The 19,819-nt window shown below is 49.5% G+C and overlaps 1 protein-coding gene across 3 annotated transcripts in view; it reads right to left on the bottom strand.

Annotated features, from left to right (window-relative positions):
• The window catches only part of FKBP6 (FKBP prolyl isomerase family member 6 (inactive)), a 147,898-nt gene that overhangs the window by 66,614 nt on the left and 61,465 nt on the right, over nt 1-19,819 (bottom strand). For all 3 annotated transcript variants that reach the window (XM_075333273.1, XM_075333275.1, XM_075333274.1), the window contains exons 4-6: nt 17,287-17,489; nt 17,080-17,199; nt 6,754-6,948 (exon numbers count right to left, since the gene is read on the bottom strand). In XM_075333273.1, the coding sequence (XP_075189388.1) occupies nt 6,754-6,948; nt 17,080-17,199; nt 17,287-17,489 (518 nt within the window). The remainder of the gene's footprint in view (nt 1-6,753; nt 6,949-17,079; nt 17,200-17,286; nt 17,490-19,819) is intronic.

Genomic DNA, 19,819 nt, shown 5'->3' with positions numbered 1-19,819 from the left:
TGAGGTAAGGATGAATCCTTACCCTTGGACTGTTTAATGATTTCATCCAATCGCTCACCAAACAGTCGGTCACCAGAAAATGGCAAACTGGTTAAGCACTTTTTGGAAGCAGAATCTGCCTTCCATTCCCTTAACCACAAGGCTCTGCGTAAAACCACGGAGTTGGCGGACGCCACTGCCGTACGGCTCGTAGAGTCCAGGACAGCATTAATCGCGTAAGACGCAAATGCAGACATTTGAGAGGTTAAGGATGCCACCTGCGGAACAGATGTACGTGTGACCGTGTCAATCTGTGTAAGACCAGCTGAAATAGCTTGGAGTGCCCATACGGCTGCGAATGCTGGAGCAAACGACGCGCCGATAGCTTCATAGATGGATTTCAACCAGAGCTCCATCTGTCTGTCAGTGGCATCTTTAAGTGCAGCCCCATCTTCCACTGCAACTATGGATCTAGCCGCAAGCCTGGAGATTGGAGGATCCACCTTGGGACACTGGGTCCAGCCCTTGACCACGTCAGGGGGAAAGGGATAACGTGTATCCTTAAGTCGTCTGGAGAAACGCTTATCTGGATAAGCGTGGTGTTTCTGGACTGCCTCTCTAAAGTCAGAGTGGTCCAGAAAAGTACTCAATTTACGCTTGGGAAACCTGAAATGGAGGAGCTGGGGGAGAAATATCCAACATTCTATTGATGGACGCTATAAGATCATTCACTATGGCGTCACCATCAGGTGTATCCAGATTGAGAGCGGTCTCAGGATCAGAATCCTGATCAGCTACCTCCGCCTCATCATACAGAGAGTCCTCCTGCTGGGACCCTGACCAGTGTGATGAAGTCGAGGGCCGCTCCCAGCGAGCTCGCTTAGGCTGTCTGGGACTGTCGTCCGTGTCAGAGCCTTCACCCTGGGATGCATGGGACACCCCCGGAGCCCGGAGCTGTTCCAACTGAGGGGGACCAGGGAGCAATGATTCAACAGTGCCCATGGTCTGAGTTACCGGTCTAGACTGCAAAGTTTCTAGAATTTTAGTCATAGTCACAGACAATCTATCAGCAAAAACTGCAAACTCCGTCCCCGTCACCTGGACAGTATTCACAGGTGGTTCTCCCTGGGTCACCTCTAGCAGAGGCCCCGGCCGAGCAAGTGCCACAGGGGCCGGGCACTGCACACAATGGGGGTCAGTGGAACCTGCCGGTAGAGTAGCCTCACATGCGGTACAAGCAGCATAGAAAGCCTGTGCCTTGGCACCCTTGCTTTTTGCGGACGACATGCTGTTGTCTCCTCTGAGCAATCTAGGAGGGTATATAGCCAAGAATCAACAGCGACCGTACAGTGCAATGTATAGCATGCAAGCATAAAAATACAAATGTACACTTCGGCACTAGTGGGGTCAGCACCCGAGGTGCTGCTTACCGCCCGCTCAAAAGCAGGTGTGTGGTCGCCAGAATCCCGTGTCTGGGTCTCCCAGAACTTGTCTCCCCTCTCCAGCTCAGACTGCACACAGGAATGGCTGCCGGCGTTCTGTGAAGAGGGGCGGACCGTGGGCGTGCCTCAGACAAAGTGCGGGAAACTGGCGTCCCACTGTGCCCAGTGTGAGGGCTGGAGTATGTAAAGTAGACTCCAGCCCTCGGCGCTGACGTTCTGTACAGCGTCCTGCCCTTCCCCTGACTGGCAGGCCTGGGGGCGGGAACGAAACGAAACTAGGCCGCAAAAGCCGGGGACTCGAGTAATAAGCGCGGCCGTCATATATGCACGGCCAGCGCGGAAGTCCCCGGCGCACCACAAGTCCCAGCCGCGCCGCAGTGTAAAACTGACAGCAGCGGCCGGCGCGGCAGTTCCCAATACATTGACTCACTCAGCAGAGCTGTAGTTAGTAATGGCACAAGCGCGCAGCGCTGTTGTCCCCGGCGCACTAACACACCCAGCAATGCTGCAGTGTGTCTGCGCGCGGTCTGTACGGGGACACAGAGTACCTTGACGTAGCAGGGCCCTGTCCCTGACGATACTCCGCTCCATATCCAGCAGATTCCCCAGGGGCTGTGGATGGAGCACGGTCTCAGTGCCTGGAGACCGGTAAGATCCCACTTCACCCAGAGCCCTAAGGGGGATGGGGAAGGAAAGCAGCATGTGGGCTCCAGCCTCCGTACCCGCAATGGGTACCTCAACCTTAAACACCGCCGACAAAAGTGGGGTGAGAAGGGAGCATGCTGGGGGCCCTAGTATGGGCCCTCTTTTCTTCCATCCGACATAGTCAGCAGCTGCTGCTGACTAAACAGTGGAGCTATGCGTGGATGTCTGACCTCCTTCGCACAAAGCATGAAAACTGAGGAGCCCGTGATCCCACGGGGGGTGTATAGGCAGAAGGGGAGGGGCTTTACACTTTTAAGTGTAATACTTTGTGTGGCCTCCGGAGGCAGTAGCTATACACCCAATTGTCTGGGTCTCCCAATGGAGCGACAAAGAAAAATGGATAGCCCACGAGTACCATTCTGTATAATCCACACATTCCAGGAGGGTGAGCAAGCATCCTAGTACACAAAACAGTGCCCTTTGAAGGCCTCAGATACTCTGTGGACCAGGAAGGTAGATGTGTGTGTCTTTACTGTGTTCTTCCTAATGTGCGATGTATCCTTGTTGCAATTTATAACCCAACTTCGTATGCAAGTGAACCATTAAAACGTATTTTTAACTTTTATTGCTTCCCTCCCTGAGGTCCCCCACCTTATTAATAGGAGACTACAACAACTAATCTGCACCAGTTTGGGGATAAACTACATACTGGCAATATCTCAGAGGCGGCGGCTACTTCCCTTGCTACACTGATAGACGAGGTGGGATATGTGGATATCTGGCATATTAGTAACCCGCAGGTCCGGCAGTACTCATGCTATTCTATCGCTCATCATTCACTGTCCCAATTGACTTGGCTATTGGTAATGCCCAGATGCTGCCCTATGTAGCCTCAATCACATAACGGCCAGGGGGGTGTCAGACCACTCCCCATTACAGATCCGTCTCAGTCTTAGGGACCCGGAGCGGCTGGCGGGGGTACCATGGCGGCTTAATCCTTTCTGGATACAACTGATAGGGGGCACTCTGACACTAGTCGGGAATATTTTATCACAAATGATGGTACAGCGTCTAAACATAGTGTGGGACGCAATGAAGTCGTATGTTCGTGGGACATATATTAGGGAAATTTGCACTTGAAAGGCAAAAACAAGAGAGCGCACTAAGCACCTGACGGACACCTTGGGGGATACAGACCGACACCTTAGAGTTAACCCTAATGATGACACCAGGCGGGCCTTGGAGGGGGCGCAGAGGGCTCTGAGGGACCATATCACTACCCTGGCCAATAATAAGCGTTTGTTTCTTAAGCAACGATACTTTATGGAGGGGGAGAGTGTGGGACATTTGCTGGCCACGATCGCTAGGGCACAGGAGGGAGTGACCTATATCGCCGCATTGAAACTTGACACTGGAGAGGAGGTGAAGGACAGCAGGGAGGATTGTGGAGGTCATGCAAGAGTATTATACTCAGCTATATTCCTCTAAATCACATTATAGGGCTGAAGAACTTAGGGACTTCCTGGAGGAGATCACTTTCCCCAATTTGTCTGACAGTAAGAGAGAATCCCTGAATAGAGATATAGACCTGAAGGAGCTAGAGAAGGCGCTCGGTCAGATCCAAAATGAAAAGGCCCCAGGTGTAGACTGACTCCCAGGGGAATTCTACAAATTGTACATCCATCTGCTGCTGCCAAAACTCTTGGATGTGTTCAGAGATGTTGAGGGTCCCTTCCTGCATCCATGAGGGAGGCTATTATTGTCCTGATCCTGAGAGCTTGGAAGGATCCGACCATGCCTGATTCCTACCGCCCCATCTAGCTTCTCACATTAGACATTAAACTAATTGCCAAAATATTAGCTAACAGATTATTCCGTGTGATCCATGAGGATCAGACTGGATTCATCACTAATAAAACCACTGTCATTAATTTGTGACGCTTATTCCTGGGGATGCAGCTAAGTTCCGAAGGAAGAAATAAAGAGGGCAGTGCTGTCATTAGATGCAGCAAAGACCTTCGATATTATTGAATGGAATTTCTTATGGGTAGTTTTGGAGAAATTGAGTCTGATCCCAGGTTTATAGGTTTGGTTAAACTGTTATATATCTCTCCATGGGCCAAGATTTGAATCAATGGCTGTACCTCAGCGTCTTTTAATCTAGCCAGGGGCACGAGACAGGGCTGTCCTCTCTCTACCCATTACTATTTGCTGCAGTAATAGAGCCATTGGCAGCTATGCTTCGTGCATCCGTTGATGTAAAAGGGGTTCGAGATCGGCGGTCTGGAGCAAAAAGGTTTCCCTCTACGCGGACGACCTGTTACTGTATCTTAGGGAGGCGGGGACATCAGTGGGACCAGCAATTAATATTATTAAAGAATTTGGCAGATGCTCGGGGCTCCTAATAAACTGAAAGAAGTCTGTTCTCCTCCCTATTGATCCGCTCCCATCTAATGTTGCTGCCCTTGAGTTGCCAATTCCGACAGTGGACAAATTTCAATACTTGGGGATTGAGGTTAGTGCCCGACCGCTCGATTACCATGCTCAAAACCTGGAGCCGGTGCTGATTCAGTTTAGGAATAAGACACATGCCTGGTGTCGACTCCCGCTGCCCCTTATTGGCCGTACTAACTTACTAAAAATGGTGCTGATGCCCAAACCTCTGTATCTTCTCCACAACGCCACAATATGGATTCATTGTACATTTTTTTTATAAAATTAACACCCTGTTCCGGGAGCTTTTGTGGAAAAGCAGCAGGCCAGAATCCGCCTTAAATCCCTGCAGAGAGGGAAAAAGGAAGGGGGGGGGGGTCTGGCAGTTTCCAACCCATGGGTTTATTATGTCACGGCACAGATGCAACACTTTAGGGGATGAGGCATATGATGCTGGGGTAAAAACTGGTGAGGGGCCTTGCAAAATGGGGACACCCAGTGGCTTTTTTGGACGCAGGAAACTCTCCCAGAGGATGACCGCTACACCCGACATTGGCATTGCTGTACAAGGTGTAGGATAGAGGGAAGGAGCTGTTGGGAATATCAGGAGCGACAGAGTACTGGCCTTTATGGCATAATCATGGACGGGTAGAACTAAAGAAACTACCAGGCTGGAGAATGTGGGTGAGCCGGGGTGTGCACTGCGTGTCTCAGATTCTTCTGAATAACATACTTAAAAGTTTTGACCAGCTTCAGGCCGAGTTTGAGATACTGCACAGTTCCTTTTACCAAAATTTGCAACTCCGGCACACCTATGAGACACAGACACGACATATGGACATTAGGATAGAGCGAAATCATACTGACATCTGACTGCTCCTAAGGTATTATCTCTGGGTTGTATAGAGTGATATTATCCAGGTATCTTGACAAATTCCCTTTGCAATCTAGAGGAAAGTGGGAGAGAGACTTAGGCCTTATCACGGAGGAACAACGGGATGAGGTCCTGTCTCAGACTCCAAGCCTAGCTGTGTCTGAGGGCCATCGACTGTCATAGTTATTCTTGTTGCAGAGTATATAGGACACCTAGTCAATTGCATAAGATGGGGATCCGGACGGATGATCTTTTTCCTAGGTGCGAGAGAGAGAATGCTATTCTGCTGCATATGATGTAGTCCTGTGGGAGTATTGAAGACTACTGGAGGGCAGTATTAGAGCTAATTGGACAAGTCGTTAATATACATTTACAGCCAAGACCTGTTACATGTATTCTGGTCTCCTAGAGGAGGGGGTGGACTTGGGTTCACCGGTGAAGATCGGTATTGTGTGTCGCTGTATATCAGGCCAGGAAACTGTTGGCCTACCACTGGCTGGATCCATCTCCAACGGCCATCGGAGAAATTAGGGTAAGATTAAACACTATACTTCAGCTGGAGAGGGGAGTATACCTTAAAAGAAACGCATTAAAGAAGTTCTGTAAGATTTGGGGGGCGTGGTTGGATACTCCGGGTCATCCCTCCTCTGCTGCAAGATAGTGCGGGAGACCAGGTCCTTCTCATAACCAGATGATAAATTTACTGGAGTGAGGTGACTTGCACGCTGCTGGAGTGCCTATGGTTGCCAACAACATTGGGTTAATCTCTGTTATGGGTAGGGCATTGGAAATTAATACATACTTAGTGACGTAACCTTGTGGGGCATGGACTACGGGTTCACTGTTCTGTAATTTGTGTGTTTTTGTTTCTGACTGTAATTTAGTTGATAAATAAAAATGAACTTTATTTAAAAAACAAAATCACAATACTGGATCGCAGCCATTGTTCACAGAAGGATTGTAATCACAGACATGGGTCATCAGCTGACCCCTGGCTGTCATGACAGCTGACCGGCACCCCACAATCAAGTCACAGGTGCGCCAATGGGAGCAGGGAATGATGCACCACCCTGCCAGTGAATGTTAAATCCTGCAGTCCGAGACACACAGTGGTATTTAATCGTCTGACAGCAGCAGGAGGTTCTCTGATCCACCCACAGCTGTTAGAAGCATATGATTGCTGATTAAGTCAGCCATCATGTGCGGCAAAAGCTGCGAGCCTGCATCAAAGGTAGGGACACAGCATATGATGTAAATATAGATCTTATGTCATGAATGGGTCAATTATACTTATTCATGATGTATTTGTAGTACCTTCAAACTACCATACAGATAATGGAGCTATACACAAGCGCCATGGTTTGCTCCAAAATTACATACCTGTCCACAGCGAAACAAAGCTTTCACATTATTATCATCTATTGCTAAAGCCTTCTCTCCCCATATCAGAGTCTTAGAAGGACGCTCCAGCTTCAGATATGTGAGGGCCAGATTTAGGTTCACAGGCAGACGAGCGTCACGAAGCTGTGTATTGTCATTCTCTGAAGTGGATTCATTAGAAAGACACGAGAAAGCCTGTTGCAGAGGAAAAATTTAATAATTATTTGTAACTGCAGATCGTAATAATTGGGCTGGTCAATGAATACAACTTAAAAGCCATCTACAGAAAATGAAGAAAAAGGGGGGGTTCTGAGTCCTGTTTGAATGAGGCGGTAGTCGTTTACTGTAGGAGAATCCTAAGGACAACCCGTGTGTCACAGCTTCATACAGTTATGGCTAAAAGTGTCACTTGAAATTGTTCTAGAAAATGAAGCATTTCTCCCAGAAAATTATTACCCTTACAAATATTTTGCGATACATGTTTGTTTCCTTTGCGTGTATTGAAACGGCAAATTGGACATAATTTCACACAAAATCCCAAAAGAAGGGAATTTTGTTTACTTACCGTAAATTCCTTTTCTTCCAGCTCCTATTGGGAGACCCAGACAATTGGGTGTATAGCTTCTGCCTCCGGAGGCCACACAAAGTATTACACTTTAAAGAGTGTAACCCCTCCCCTCTGCCTATACACCCTCCCGTGCATCACGGGCCCATCAGTTTTGGTGCCAAAGCAGGAAGGAGGAAATTTATAAATTGGTCTAAGGTAAATTCAATCCGAAGGATGTTCGGAGAACTGAAACCATGAACCAAAGAACAATTCAACATGAACAACATGTGTACACAAAAGAACAACAGCCCGAAGGGAACAGGGGCGGGTGCTGGGTCTCCCAATAGGAGCTAGAAGAAAAGGAATTTACGGTAAGTAAACAAAATTCCCTTCTTCTTTGTCGCTCCATTGGGAGACCCAGACAATTGGGACGTCCAAAAGCAGTCCCTGGGTGGGTAAAAGAATACCTCGATAAAAAGAGCCGAAAACGGCCCCCTCTTACAGGTGGGCAACCGCCGCCTGAAGGACTCGCCTACCTAGGCTGGCATCTGCCGAAGCATAGGCATGCACCTGATAGTGTTTCGTGAAAGTGTGCAGACTCGACCAGGTAGCCGCCTGACACACCTGCTGAGCCGTAGCCTGGTGCCGCAATGCCCAGGATGCACCTACGGCTCTGGTAGAATGGGCTTTCAGCCCTGAAGGAATCGGAAGCCCAGAAGAACGGTAGGCTTCAAGAATCGGTTCCTTGATCCACCGAGCCAAGGTTGACTTGGAAGCCTGCGACCCCTTACGCTGGCCAGCGACAAGGACAAAGAGCGCATCAGAACGGCGCAGGGGCGCCGTGCGAGAAATGTAGAGCCGAAGTGCTCTCACCAGATCTAACAAGTGCAAATCCTTTTCACATTGGTGAACTGGATGAGGGCAAAAAGAAGGTAAGGAGATATCCTGATTGAGATGAAAAGGGGATACCACCTTAGGGAGAAATTCCGGAACAGGACGCAGAACCACCTTATCTTGGTGAAACACCATGAAGGGGGCTTTGCATGAAAGCGCTGCTAGCTCAGACACTCTCCGAAGTGATGTGACTGCCACTAGGAAGGCCACCTTCTGCGAAAGGCGTGATAGAGAGACATCCCGCATCGGCTCGAAAGGAGGTTTCTGAAGAGCCGTTAGCACCCTGTTAAGATCCCAGGGTTCCAGCGGACGCTTGTAAGGTGGGACTATGTGGCAAACTCCCTGCAGGAACGTGCGGACCTGCGGAAGCCTGGCTAGACGCTTTTGAAAAAACACGGAAAGCGCCGATACTTGTCCCTTGAGAGAGCCGAGAGACAAACCCTTGTCCAATCCGGATTGAAGGAAAGACAGAAAAGTGGGTAAGGCAAACGGCCAGGGGGTAAAACCCTGATCAGCGCACCAGGATAAGAAGATCCTCCAAGCCCTGTGATAGATCTTGGCGGACGTTGGTTTCCTGGCCTGTCTCATGGTGGCAATGACATCTTGAGATAACCCTGAGGACGCTAGGAGCCAGGACTCAATGGCCACACAGTCAGGTTGAGGGCCGCAGAATTCAGATGGAAAAATGGCCCTTGAGACAGCAAGTCTGGTCGGTCTGGGAGTGCCCACGGTTGACCCACCGTGAGGTGCCACAGATCCGGGTACCACGACCTCCTCGGCCAGTCTGGAGCGACGAGGATGGCGCGGCGGCAGTCGGACCTGATCTTGCGTAACACTCTGGGCAGTAGTGCCAGAGGAGGAAATACATAAGGCAGTCGAAACTGCGACCAATCCTGAACTAATGCGTCCGCCGCCAGAGCTCTGTGATCTTGAGACCGTGCCATGAATGCCGGGACTTTGTTGTTGTGCCGAGACGCCATGAGGTCGACGTCCGGCGTTCCCCAGCGGCAACAGATCTCTTGAAACACGTCCGGGTGAAGAGACCATTCCCCTGCGTCCATGCCCTGGCGACTGAGAAAGTCTGCTTCCCAGTTTTCTACGCCCGGGATGTGAACTGCGGAGATGGTGGAGGCTGTGGCTTCCGCCCACAGCAGAATCCGCCGAACCTCTTGGAAGGCTTGACGACTGCGTGTGCCGCCCTGGTGGTTGATGTACGCGACCGCCGTGGCGTTGTCCGACTGTATTCGGATCTGCCTGCCTTCCAGCCACCGCTGGAACGCCTTTAGGGCTAGATACACTGCCCTTATCTCCAGAACATTGATCTGAAGGGAGGACTCTGTCGGAGTCCAGGTTCCCTGAGCCCTGTGGTGGAGGAAGACCGCTCCCCACCCTGACAGACTCGCGTCCGTCGTGACCACAGCCCAGGATGGGGGCAGAAAGGATTTTCCCTTCGACAAAGAAGTGGGAAGAAGCCACCACTGAAGAGAGGTTTTGGCTGCCAGTGAAAGAGAGACGTTCCTGTCTAGGGACGTCGACCTCCTGTCCCATTTGTGGAGAATGTCCCATTGAAGTGGACGCAGATGAAACTGCGCAAAGGGAACTGCCTCCATTGCTGCCACCATCTTCCCTAGGAAGTGCATGAGGCGCCTCAAGGGGTGTGACTGGGCCCGAAGGAGAGAGTGCACCCCTGTCTGCAGCGAACGCTGTTTGTCCAGCGGAAGCTTCACTATCGCTGAGAGAGTATGAAACTCCATCCCGAGGTAAGTCAGTGATTGGGTCGGTGTCAATTTTGACTTTGGGAAATTGATGATCCACCCGAACCTCTGGAGAGTCTCCAGAGCAATGGTCAGACTGTGTTGACATGCCACCCGGGAGGGTGCCTTGACTAGAAGATCGTCTAAGTAAGGGATCACCGAGTGGCCCTGAGAGTGTAGGACCGCCACCACGGATGCCATGACCTTGGTGAAGACCCGTGGGGCTGTCGCCAGGCCGAAAGGCAGTGCCACGAACTGAAGGTGTTCGTCCCCGATGGCGAAACGCAGGAAGCGTTGATGCTCTGGTGCAATCGGCACATGGAGATAAGCATCCCTGATGTCGATTGATGCTAGGAAGTCTCCTTGGGACATCGAGGCGATGACAGAGCGGAGAGATTCCATCCGGAACCGTCTGGTTCTCACGTGTCTGTTGAGCAGTTTGAGGTCCAGAACGGGACGGAATGATCCGTCCTTTTTTGGCACCACGAACAAGTTGGAGTAAAAACCGCGACCACGTTCTTGAAGGGGAACGGGGATCACAACTCCTTCTGCCTTCAGAGTGTTCACCGCCTGAAAAAGTGCATCGGCTCGCTCGGGGGGCGGAGATGTTCTGAAGAAACGAGTCGGAGGACGAGAACTGAGCTCTATCCTGTAACCGTGAGACAGAATGTCTCTCACCCATCGGTCTTGGACATGTGGCCACCAGGCGTCGCAAAAGCGGGAGAGCCTGCCACCGACCGATGATGCGGTTTGGGGAGGCCGAAAGTCATGAGGAGGCCGCCTTGGAGACGGTGCCTCCGGCGGTCTTTGTAGGACGTGACTTAGACCGCCATGCAGAAGAGTTCCTCTGGCCCTTCTGTGACCTGTTGGACGTGGAGGAATGGGACCTGGCTGCGGGCCGAAAGGACCGAAACCTCGGTTGTATTCTTCGTTGCTGAGGTCTGTTTGGTTTGGACTGGGGTAAGGACGAGTCCTTTCCCTTGGATTGTTTAATAATTTTGTCCAATTGCTCGCCAAACAAACGGTCGCCAGAAAATGGCAAACCGGTTAAGAACTTCTTGGAAGCAGAGTCTGCCTTCCATTCGCGTAGCCACATGGCCCTGCGGACTGCCACCGAATTGGCGGACGCTACCGCTGTACGGCTCGCAGAGTCCAGGACGGCGTTCATGGCGTAGGACGAAAAGGCCGACGCCTGAGAAGTCAAAGACACAACTTGCGGAGCAGAGGTACGTGTGACCGCATTAATCTCAGACAGACAAGCTGAGATAGCTTGGAGTGCCCACACAGCTGCAAAGGCCGGAGCAAAAGACGCGCCTATGGCTTCATAGATGGATTTCATCAGGAGCTCTATTTGCCTGTCAGTGGCATCCTTGAGCGATGAACCATCTGCCACTGAAACTACGGATCTAGCCGCCAGTCTAGAGACTGGAGGATCCACCTTGGGACACTGAGCCCAACCCTTAACTACGTCAGGGGGGAAGGGGTAACGTGTGTCATTAAGGCGCTTAGTAAAGCGCTTGTCCGGAAATGCTCTGTGCTTCTGGACAGCATCTCTGAAGTTAGAGTGATCGAAAAACGCACTCCGTGTACGTTTGGGAAACCTAAACTGGTGCTTCTCCTGCTGCGAAGCCGACTCCTCTATAGGTGGAGTTGGGGGAGAAAGATCTAGCACCTGGTTGATGGACGCTATAAGGTCATTTACTATGGCGTCCCCTTCAGGTGTATCAAGATTGAGAGCAACGTCAGGATCAGAGCCCTGAGCTGCGACCTCCGCTTCATCCTCCAGAGAGTCCTCATGCTGAGACCCCGAACAGCGTGATGAAGTCGGGGAAGGTTCCCAGCGAGCCCGCTTAGCCGGTCTGGGACTGCGATCCGTGTCGGAGTCCTCACCGTGGGACCTAGGTGTCACCCCAGGAGCACTTCGCTGCACCGACCGAGAGGGGCCTGGGGGCGATGAACTCACAGTGCCCTGGGCCTGTGTTACCGATCTGGACTGCAAGGCCTCTAGTATCTTAGCAGACCATTTGTCCATAGACTGAGCCATGGATTGTGAAAGCGACTCAGAGAGTTTCTCAGCCAAAACTGCAAACTCTGTCCCTGCCACCTGGACAGTCGAAGCCGGTGGTTCTACCTGAGCCGAGGGTCCCACCAGTGCCCGAGGCTCCGGCTGAGTGAGTGCCACAGGGGCCGAGCATTGCACACAGTGAGGGTAGGTGGAACCTGCAGGTAACATAGCCGCACAAGAGGTACAGGTTGCAAAATAAGCCTGTGCCTTGGCACCCTTGCTCTTTGCGGACGACATGCTGTTGTCTCCTCTGAGAGTGATCACTGAGGGTATATAGCCAAAAGCAAAATAATGCGGCCGAACAGAGAAAATGTATACTATATATATATATAACCAAAGCGGTTGTGTGTCCACCAGATTCCCAGCCTGGGCCTCCCAGAGCTACAGAGCTCGTTCTGAAATCCTCCACCGGCAGAAGTGATTGTAACAATGGCTGCCAGAGTTCTCAGGGGAGGAGGGAGCCGTGGGCGTGACTGATAAAGTGCGGGAATCTGGTGCCCCACGGTGCTCAGTGAGGGGGGAGGAGGACACCTAAGTATGCTCCAGCCCTCACTGCCGACGTCCAGTCGACCGTCCCGCCCTTACCCCTGACTGGCAGGCCCGGGGGCGGGAGTTATGGTACTAGGCCGCAGAAGCCGGGGACTAAATTTAACGCGGCCGGCGATCAGGCGCGGTCGGCGCGGTAGTCCCGGTTGTCACAGAAAAACAGCAGCCGCTGCAGCGTTGTAACACAGGCGCTCCATGCACCGTCCCCAAGGGGACACAGAGTACCTTTTAGATGCAGGGCCTGTCCCTGATGATACTCAGTCTCCTGTCCGTCAGATTCCCCCAGGGGCTGCGGAGGGAGCCCAGTCCCAGTGAAAGGTGACCGGTTAGGATCCCACTTCTCCCAGAGCCTCTAAGGGATGGGGAAGGAAAACGGCATGTGGCTCCAGCCTTTGTACCCGCAATGGGTACCTCAACCTTGACAGCACCGCCGACTTAGTGGGGTGAGAAGGGAGCATGCCGGGGGCCCCGTGGGGGCCCTCTTTTCTTCCGTCCGATACAATCAGCAGCTGCTGCTGACTAAAATGTGGAGCTTGCGTGAATGTGTGCCTCCTTCAACACAAAGCATAAAACTGATGGGCCCGTGATGCACGGGAGGGTGTATAGGCAGAGGGGAGGGGTTACACTTTTTAAAGTGTAATACTTTGTGTGGCCTCTGGAGGCAGAAGCTATACACCCAATTGTCTGGGTCTCCCAATGGAGCGACAAAGAAAAGGGCAGGACAAAATTGTTAGCACTCTCAACTTATAATTTGGTTGTACACATTTAGAATAAATAACTGCAAGCAATCACTTCCTATAACTATCAATAGCTTCTTATAACCATGACCAAGCTTCTTACACCTTTCAACTGGAATTTTGTATCACTCTTCTTTTGCAAACTGCTCCAGGTCTCTTACATTTGAAGGCGCCTTCTCCCAACAGCAATTTTAAAATCTCTCCACAGGTGTTCAAATGGGATTTAGATCGAGACTTATTGCTGCCACTTCAGAACTCTCCAGCGCTTTGTGTCAATCTGTTTCTGGGAGCTTCTTGAAGTATGATTGTGGTCAGTGTCCTGCTGGAAAACCCATGACCTAGGACACAAACCGAGCTTTCTGACACTGGACACTACATTGCAATAGAAAAAACCTTTGTTAATCTTCATTCAGATTTCATGAGGTCTTGCACACAGTCAAACCACCCAGTGGCAGCACAACAACCCCAAAACATCTTTCAACCTCCACCATATATGACTGTAGGTAATGGGCTCTTTTCTTTGTACTCGTAGGCCTCATTCAGTTTTCAGTAGTGATGTGCTTTACCAAAAAGCTCCATCTTGGTCTCATCTGAAGACAGAACGCTTTCTCAGAATTTTGGTAAACTGCAGTCTAGCTTTATGTCTGTGTCAGCTGTGGGGTCCTCTGGTGCGGTCTCTATAGAGTTTCATTTCATTCAAAGGTCAATGGATAGCTTGTGCTGACACTGATACATCCTGAGCCTGCAGGACAGGCAGAATTTCTTTGGGACTCAATTGGGGCTGCTTATCCACCATCCGGACTATCCTGTGTTGCAACCTTTCATCCATTTTCATCTGCTGTCCACGTCAAAAGAGATTAGCTGCAGTACCATGGTGGTAAACTTCCTGATTATATTGTGCATCGTGGACAAAGTAACATCAAGATCTCTGGAGATGGACTTGTAACCTTGGGATTGTTGATGTTTTTCAACAATTTTGGTTCTCAACTTCTCTTCTCTGCATTCTGTTCTCCATACTTTCTGTGGCATAAACAGATGCAATCTTTCATTGCATGTCTACATCTCCCCTTTTTATCTGGTGTCAGGTGTCATTTTCATATTGCCCACAGTTGCTTCTTGCCACACACTAGTTTCAACGAACATCACGTGCTTGAAACAGTTATTTACCCACAATTTTGGAACGGTGGCAACAGTTTTGAATTGCCCATATTTGGATTTTGTGTGAAATCATGTCTAATTTTACTTTTTATTCAGTTTTTTTTGTGTTGTTCCAATACACAGAAAGATAAACATGTGTGTGACAGAACCTGTGTAACTGTAATAATTTTAAGGGATAAATATTTAATTTTTGAGAACAATAACACTTTCAATCATGACTGTACATGTCTATGAGGTTGTGATGCTCGGATGGGACAGCCACAGCAAGTCAGTGCATAGAAGGCAACTGTTTACTATCGCACAGAGTGTTTTGCATGGATATCTGAAGCTATTAGGCGGAGTATAAAAAAAAAATTAAAAAAAGAGCCTATTATGTCCACAATTTACTGATGTGTCAAATGTTTTTTATTCACAGCCATTGTATATTGTGCATCAATTGCAGCATTACAGCACAAGAAATCAGCAAATGTTATGCAGCTAATTAGCTGGAAACATGTCCTAAACAGACATCAATAGAAGTGACCAGTCGCATCCCCATTTGGGTGAAGACGTATAAGTAAATCCCCACATGTCTGTTGTGCTCTTCATTGGTGATGAGTAAATATATTCGACACTATTTCTTACTCCCACGAATATTAAGGTACTCGGAATATTTGTTACTCTGAGTATTTTTAAGTCCCCTCCCCGCATGTTTGACGCCTGATTTTCAGCCACTATGCAGGAATTGCTTGTCAATCACAGTGATGTCATACCCATCTTTGCTCCTAGTTAAACTGTGACTGGCAGGCACAGTGTAAAAAAAAAAAAAAAAAAAAAAAAATTTATGTGCAGTCCCCCGCCTATTTTTGATGGCAATGGGTTCAACGGAGTTCACTCAGGGTAGCGGGGGAGCCGGCATGGTGTTTTAAATTATTATCTAATATATAAAGGTGTGTGTGTGTGTGTGTGTGTGTGTGTGTGTGTGTGTGTGTGTGTGTGTGTGTGTGTGTGTGTGTGTGTGTGTGTGTGTGTGTGTGTGTGTGTGTGTGTGTCCAGGATTGGCATCTGCACTGTCGCAGCTACAGCCAGAAAATTTTGCACACTCATACTTCTGGACCTCGAGAGCGTCATAGGCTATGTTTTGAGGGGAAATTTTAACCCCGCTCTTTACAGTTATTCACCAAAAAACCTGCCTCCATTAAAACGAATGGAGCTGGGAGCCACAGTGCAGCCAGAACTTCAGAAGAATGCGCAGCCACGCCCTTATATGGAATGTTGGTGTGTCACAATGCAGCCAGGGAAAGAGACAGGGAAAGAGGGAAAGAGACAGACAAAGACAGACACAGGGAAAGAGACAGAGGGAAAGAGACAGACAGGGAAAGAGAGGGAAAAAGACAGACAGAGAAAGTGACAGAGATAGATAGAGAGTGAAAGAGACAGACAAAGAGAGATATACAGAGGGGGAGACAGACAGAGAATGGGAGAGAAACAGAGACAGTTACTATCCCGGGCAGCGCCGGGTGCTATGTTGTGAGGCGAAATTTTAACCCCACGCGTTCCAATTTACCAATCAATTTTGCCCCTATCTAGATAATGGGGAAAAAGTGAAACGAAAAGTGTTGGGGGCAAATTGACAGCTGCCAGATGTGAACAAGGGGGACTTAAAGAATGAGAGCGATGGCGCCAAAGAGTATATACCGTACAGTTGCTAAGGTGAGGCCCCGACATGGGATACTCACCACACTCAGGGATATGAACACACACACAAAATGCGCCACACACTACCACGTGCTTGAACACACATACCACCCTCAGCACACATCTCACCACACATACACCAACCTCGCCACATAAATCGCCCTAACACACACAAGTCTGGTATTATCCTTCAAAAATAAAAATCTGATTAATAAGCAGCCAAACTACAAGAACAAATGTACCATATAGGAAATACAGCAGCTGTCAGTCACATGACCTGTCTATTATGTGTATGTGTGAGCTAATATATACTGTCAGGGGGAGGGCTTTCTGTTGCCTGGAGATTTATCAGGCTGCCAATAGCAACCAATCACAGCTTAGCTTCTATTTTGCTACAGTTAATTAATCTGAGCTCTGATTGGTTAATATAGGCAACAATTTAATAATTACATTTATATCTATTTGTTTTGTGGTTTTTGTGTGCAGAATACATTTTTGTTAATACATTCTATTTTCTTACCAGCAGTTATTAACCCGGGCGAAGCTGGGTAGTACAGCTAATTTAAAATAAAAGGCTTTAAGTGGTTTGTTGGAATGTGATTTTTTCCCACTTACATTGTTGGTAAGGGGGGGGGGGTCTCATAGGCACCTCTCCTTTACCAACCCAGGGATAAATGGCAGCTGGAACAGCGCCCCGCACAGGAGGAGTACAGCTGTTATTTTACATATGGTAAATAAATTGATTGAGAAGAGGTTGTTCGAGTAGTGCACAACCCTTTTAATGCCACAAGAGCAATTTATGACAGAATGGTGTACATTTCTTGCACTGAACTTAGCACATCTTCCTTCGGCAAATTATTCATTACACCTGATGTACATAACGCCAGCCTTGTTGAATGGCGGCCTACATCTTTCTAGCCATCTCACTAAAAGTAAAGTTCAGCTTACCCGCTTATACCTATCTTTGGCATCATAAAACCTATTCCGTTTGAAGAGGTAGTTTCCAAACTGCCTTTCGGTGGTAGCAATTTTCAGGACCCTTTCAAGGGGAAAAGTCGACTGTTGGTGCTGCAAGAAAAAAAGAAGTCTTCCCTTTTTACACAGCCATTAATGAAAATCCAGATATGAGGATGTAGTGATTTCTATAACATTTACCAAAGGTAAATCACAAAATGCATCCGATTCTGCTGTATCCAGGAAATCCAGCATCTCAATCTCAAAGAGAACAGTAGCAAAGGGAGGTATAAGTGGAGGACATCCCATCGTCCCATATGCATAGTCGGGCGAATAAAGGAACCGAGACAGTTCTCCACGCTGCATAGTCAGCACACTGAACTCCATACCTAAAAGGGTGATATCTACAAGATTTAAGAAAGAGACAAAAAAAAATTATTATGAACAACATTAGTATAGTATTGTAATATTTCTACCATCTGGAGCATATAACACTATATTATAGCCAGCATTACCATACTGAAAGAAATAAAAAGCAGGTTTATGCGATACTGTGCTCTATGGAGAACAGAATGTACATCAGGTATGTTATTCTCATACTGTGAAATAGCAAAACGGACACATGATCCTGCAATCATACTTTCTCCCAGTCCACTGCTCGTCTCAGGGTGAAGAAGGGAATTTTGTTTACTTACCGTAAATTCCTTTTCTTCTAGCTCCAATTGGGAGACCCAGACAATTGGGTGTATAGCTATGCCTCCGGAGGCCACACAAAGTATTACACTTAAAAGTGTAAAGCCCCTCCCCTTCAGCCTATACACCCCCCGTGCTGCCACGGGCTCATCAGTTTTGGTGCAAAAGCCCGAAGGAGGAAAAAATTATAAACTGGTTTAAAGTAAATTCAATCCGAAGGAATATCGGAGAACTGAAACCATTTAACATGAACAACATGTGTATACAAAAAACAGGGGCGGGTGCTGGGTCTCCCAATTGGAGCTAGAAGAAAAGGAATTTACGGTAAACAAAATTCCCTTCTTCTTTGTCGCTCCTTATTGGGAGACCCAGACAATTGGGACGTCCAAAAGCAGTCCCTGGGTGGGTAAATAAAACCTCATAATAGAGCCGTAACGGCTCCGTCCTACAGGTGGGCAACTGCCGCCTGAAGGACTCGCCTACCTAGGCTGGCATCTGCCGAAGCATAGGTATGCACCTGATAGTGTTTCGTGAAAGTGTGCAGGCTCGACCAGGTAGCTGCCTGACACACCTGCTGAGCCGTAGCCTGGTGTCGCAAGGCCCAGGACGCTCCCACGGCCCTGGTAGAATGGGCCTTCAGTCCTGAGGGAACCGGAAGCCCCGAGGAACGGTAAGCTTCGAGAATTGGTTCCTTGATCCACCGAGCCAGGGTTGACTTGGAAGCTTGTGTCCCTTTACGCTGGCCAGCGACAAGGACAAAGAGTGCATCCGAGCGGCGCAGGGGCGCCGTACGAGAAATGTAGAGTCTGAGTGCTCTCACCAGATCTAACAAGTGCAAATCCTTTTCACATTGGTGAACTGGATGAGGACAAAACGAGGGTAAGAGATGTCCTGATTGAGATGAAAAGTGGGCAAGGCAAATGGCCAGGGAGAAAATCCCTGAGCAGAGCACCACGACAGGAATATTTTCCACGTCCTGTGGTAGATCTTGGCGGACGTTGGTTTCCTAGCCTGTCTCATAGTGGCAATGACCTCTTGAGATAATCCTGAAGACGCTAGGATCCAGGACTCAATGGCCACACAGTCAGGTTGAGGGCCGCAGAATTCAGATGGAAAAACGGCCCTTGAGACAGCAAATCTGGTCGGTCTGGCAGTGCCCACGGTTCGCCGACCGTGAGATGCCACAGATCCGGGTACCACGACCTCCTCGGCCAGTCTGGAGCGACGAGGATGACGCGGCGGCAGTCGGCCCTGATCTTGCGTAACACTCTGGGCAACAGTGCCAGAGGAGGAAACGCATAAGGAAGCCGAAAGTGCGACCAATCCTGAACTAAGGCGTCTGCCGCCAGAGCTCTGTGATCTTGAGATCGAGCCATGAATGTTGGGACCTTGTTGTTGTGCCGTGACGCCATTAGGTCGACGTCCGGCATCCCCCAGCGGCAACAGATCTCCTGAAACACGTCCGGGTGAAGGGACCATTCCCCTGCGTCCATGCCCTGTCGACTGAGAAAGTCTGCTTCCCAGTTTTCTACGCCCGGGATGTGAACTGCGGATAAGGTGGATGCTGTGGCTTCCACCCACAGCAGAATCCGCCGGACTTCCTGGAAGGCTTGCCGACTGCGTGTCCCACCTTGGTGGTTGATGTAAGCCACCGCTGTGGAGTTGTCCGACTGAATTCGGATCTGCTTGCCTTCCAGCCACTGCTGGAACGCTTTTAGGGCAAGATACACTGCCCTGATCTCCAGAACATTGATCTGAAGTGAGGACTCTTGCTGAGTCCACGTACCCTGAGCCCTGTGGTGGAGAAAAACTGCTCCCCACCCTGACAGGCTCGCGTCCGTCGTGACCACCGCCCAGGATGGGGGTAGGAAGGATTTCCCCTTCGATAATGAGGTGGGAAGAAGCCACCACCGAAGGGAAGCTTTGGTTGCCTGAGAGAGGGAGACGTTCCTGTCTAGGGACGTCGGCATCCTGTCCCACTTGCGTAGGATGTCCCATTGAAGTGGACGCAGGTGAAACTGCGTGAAAGGGACTGCTTCCA

The sequence above is a fragment of the Anomaloglossus baeobatrachus genome, chromosome 2 (assembly GCF_048569485.1).
Source record: "Anomaloglossus baeobatrachus isolate aAnoBae1 chromosome 2, aAnoBae1.hap1, whole genome shotgun sequence".
NCBI classification, from domain to species: domain Eukaryota; kingdom Metazoa; phylum Chordata; class Amphibia; order Anura; family Aromobatidae; genus Anomaloglossus; species Anomaloglossus baeobatrachus.
This window is presented reverse-complemented; position numbering and strand designations above follow the sequence as displayed.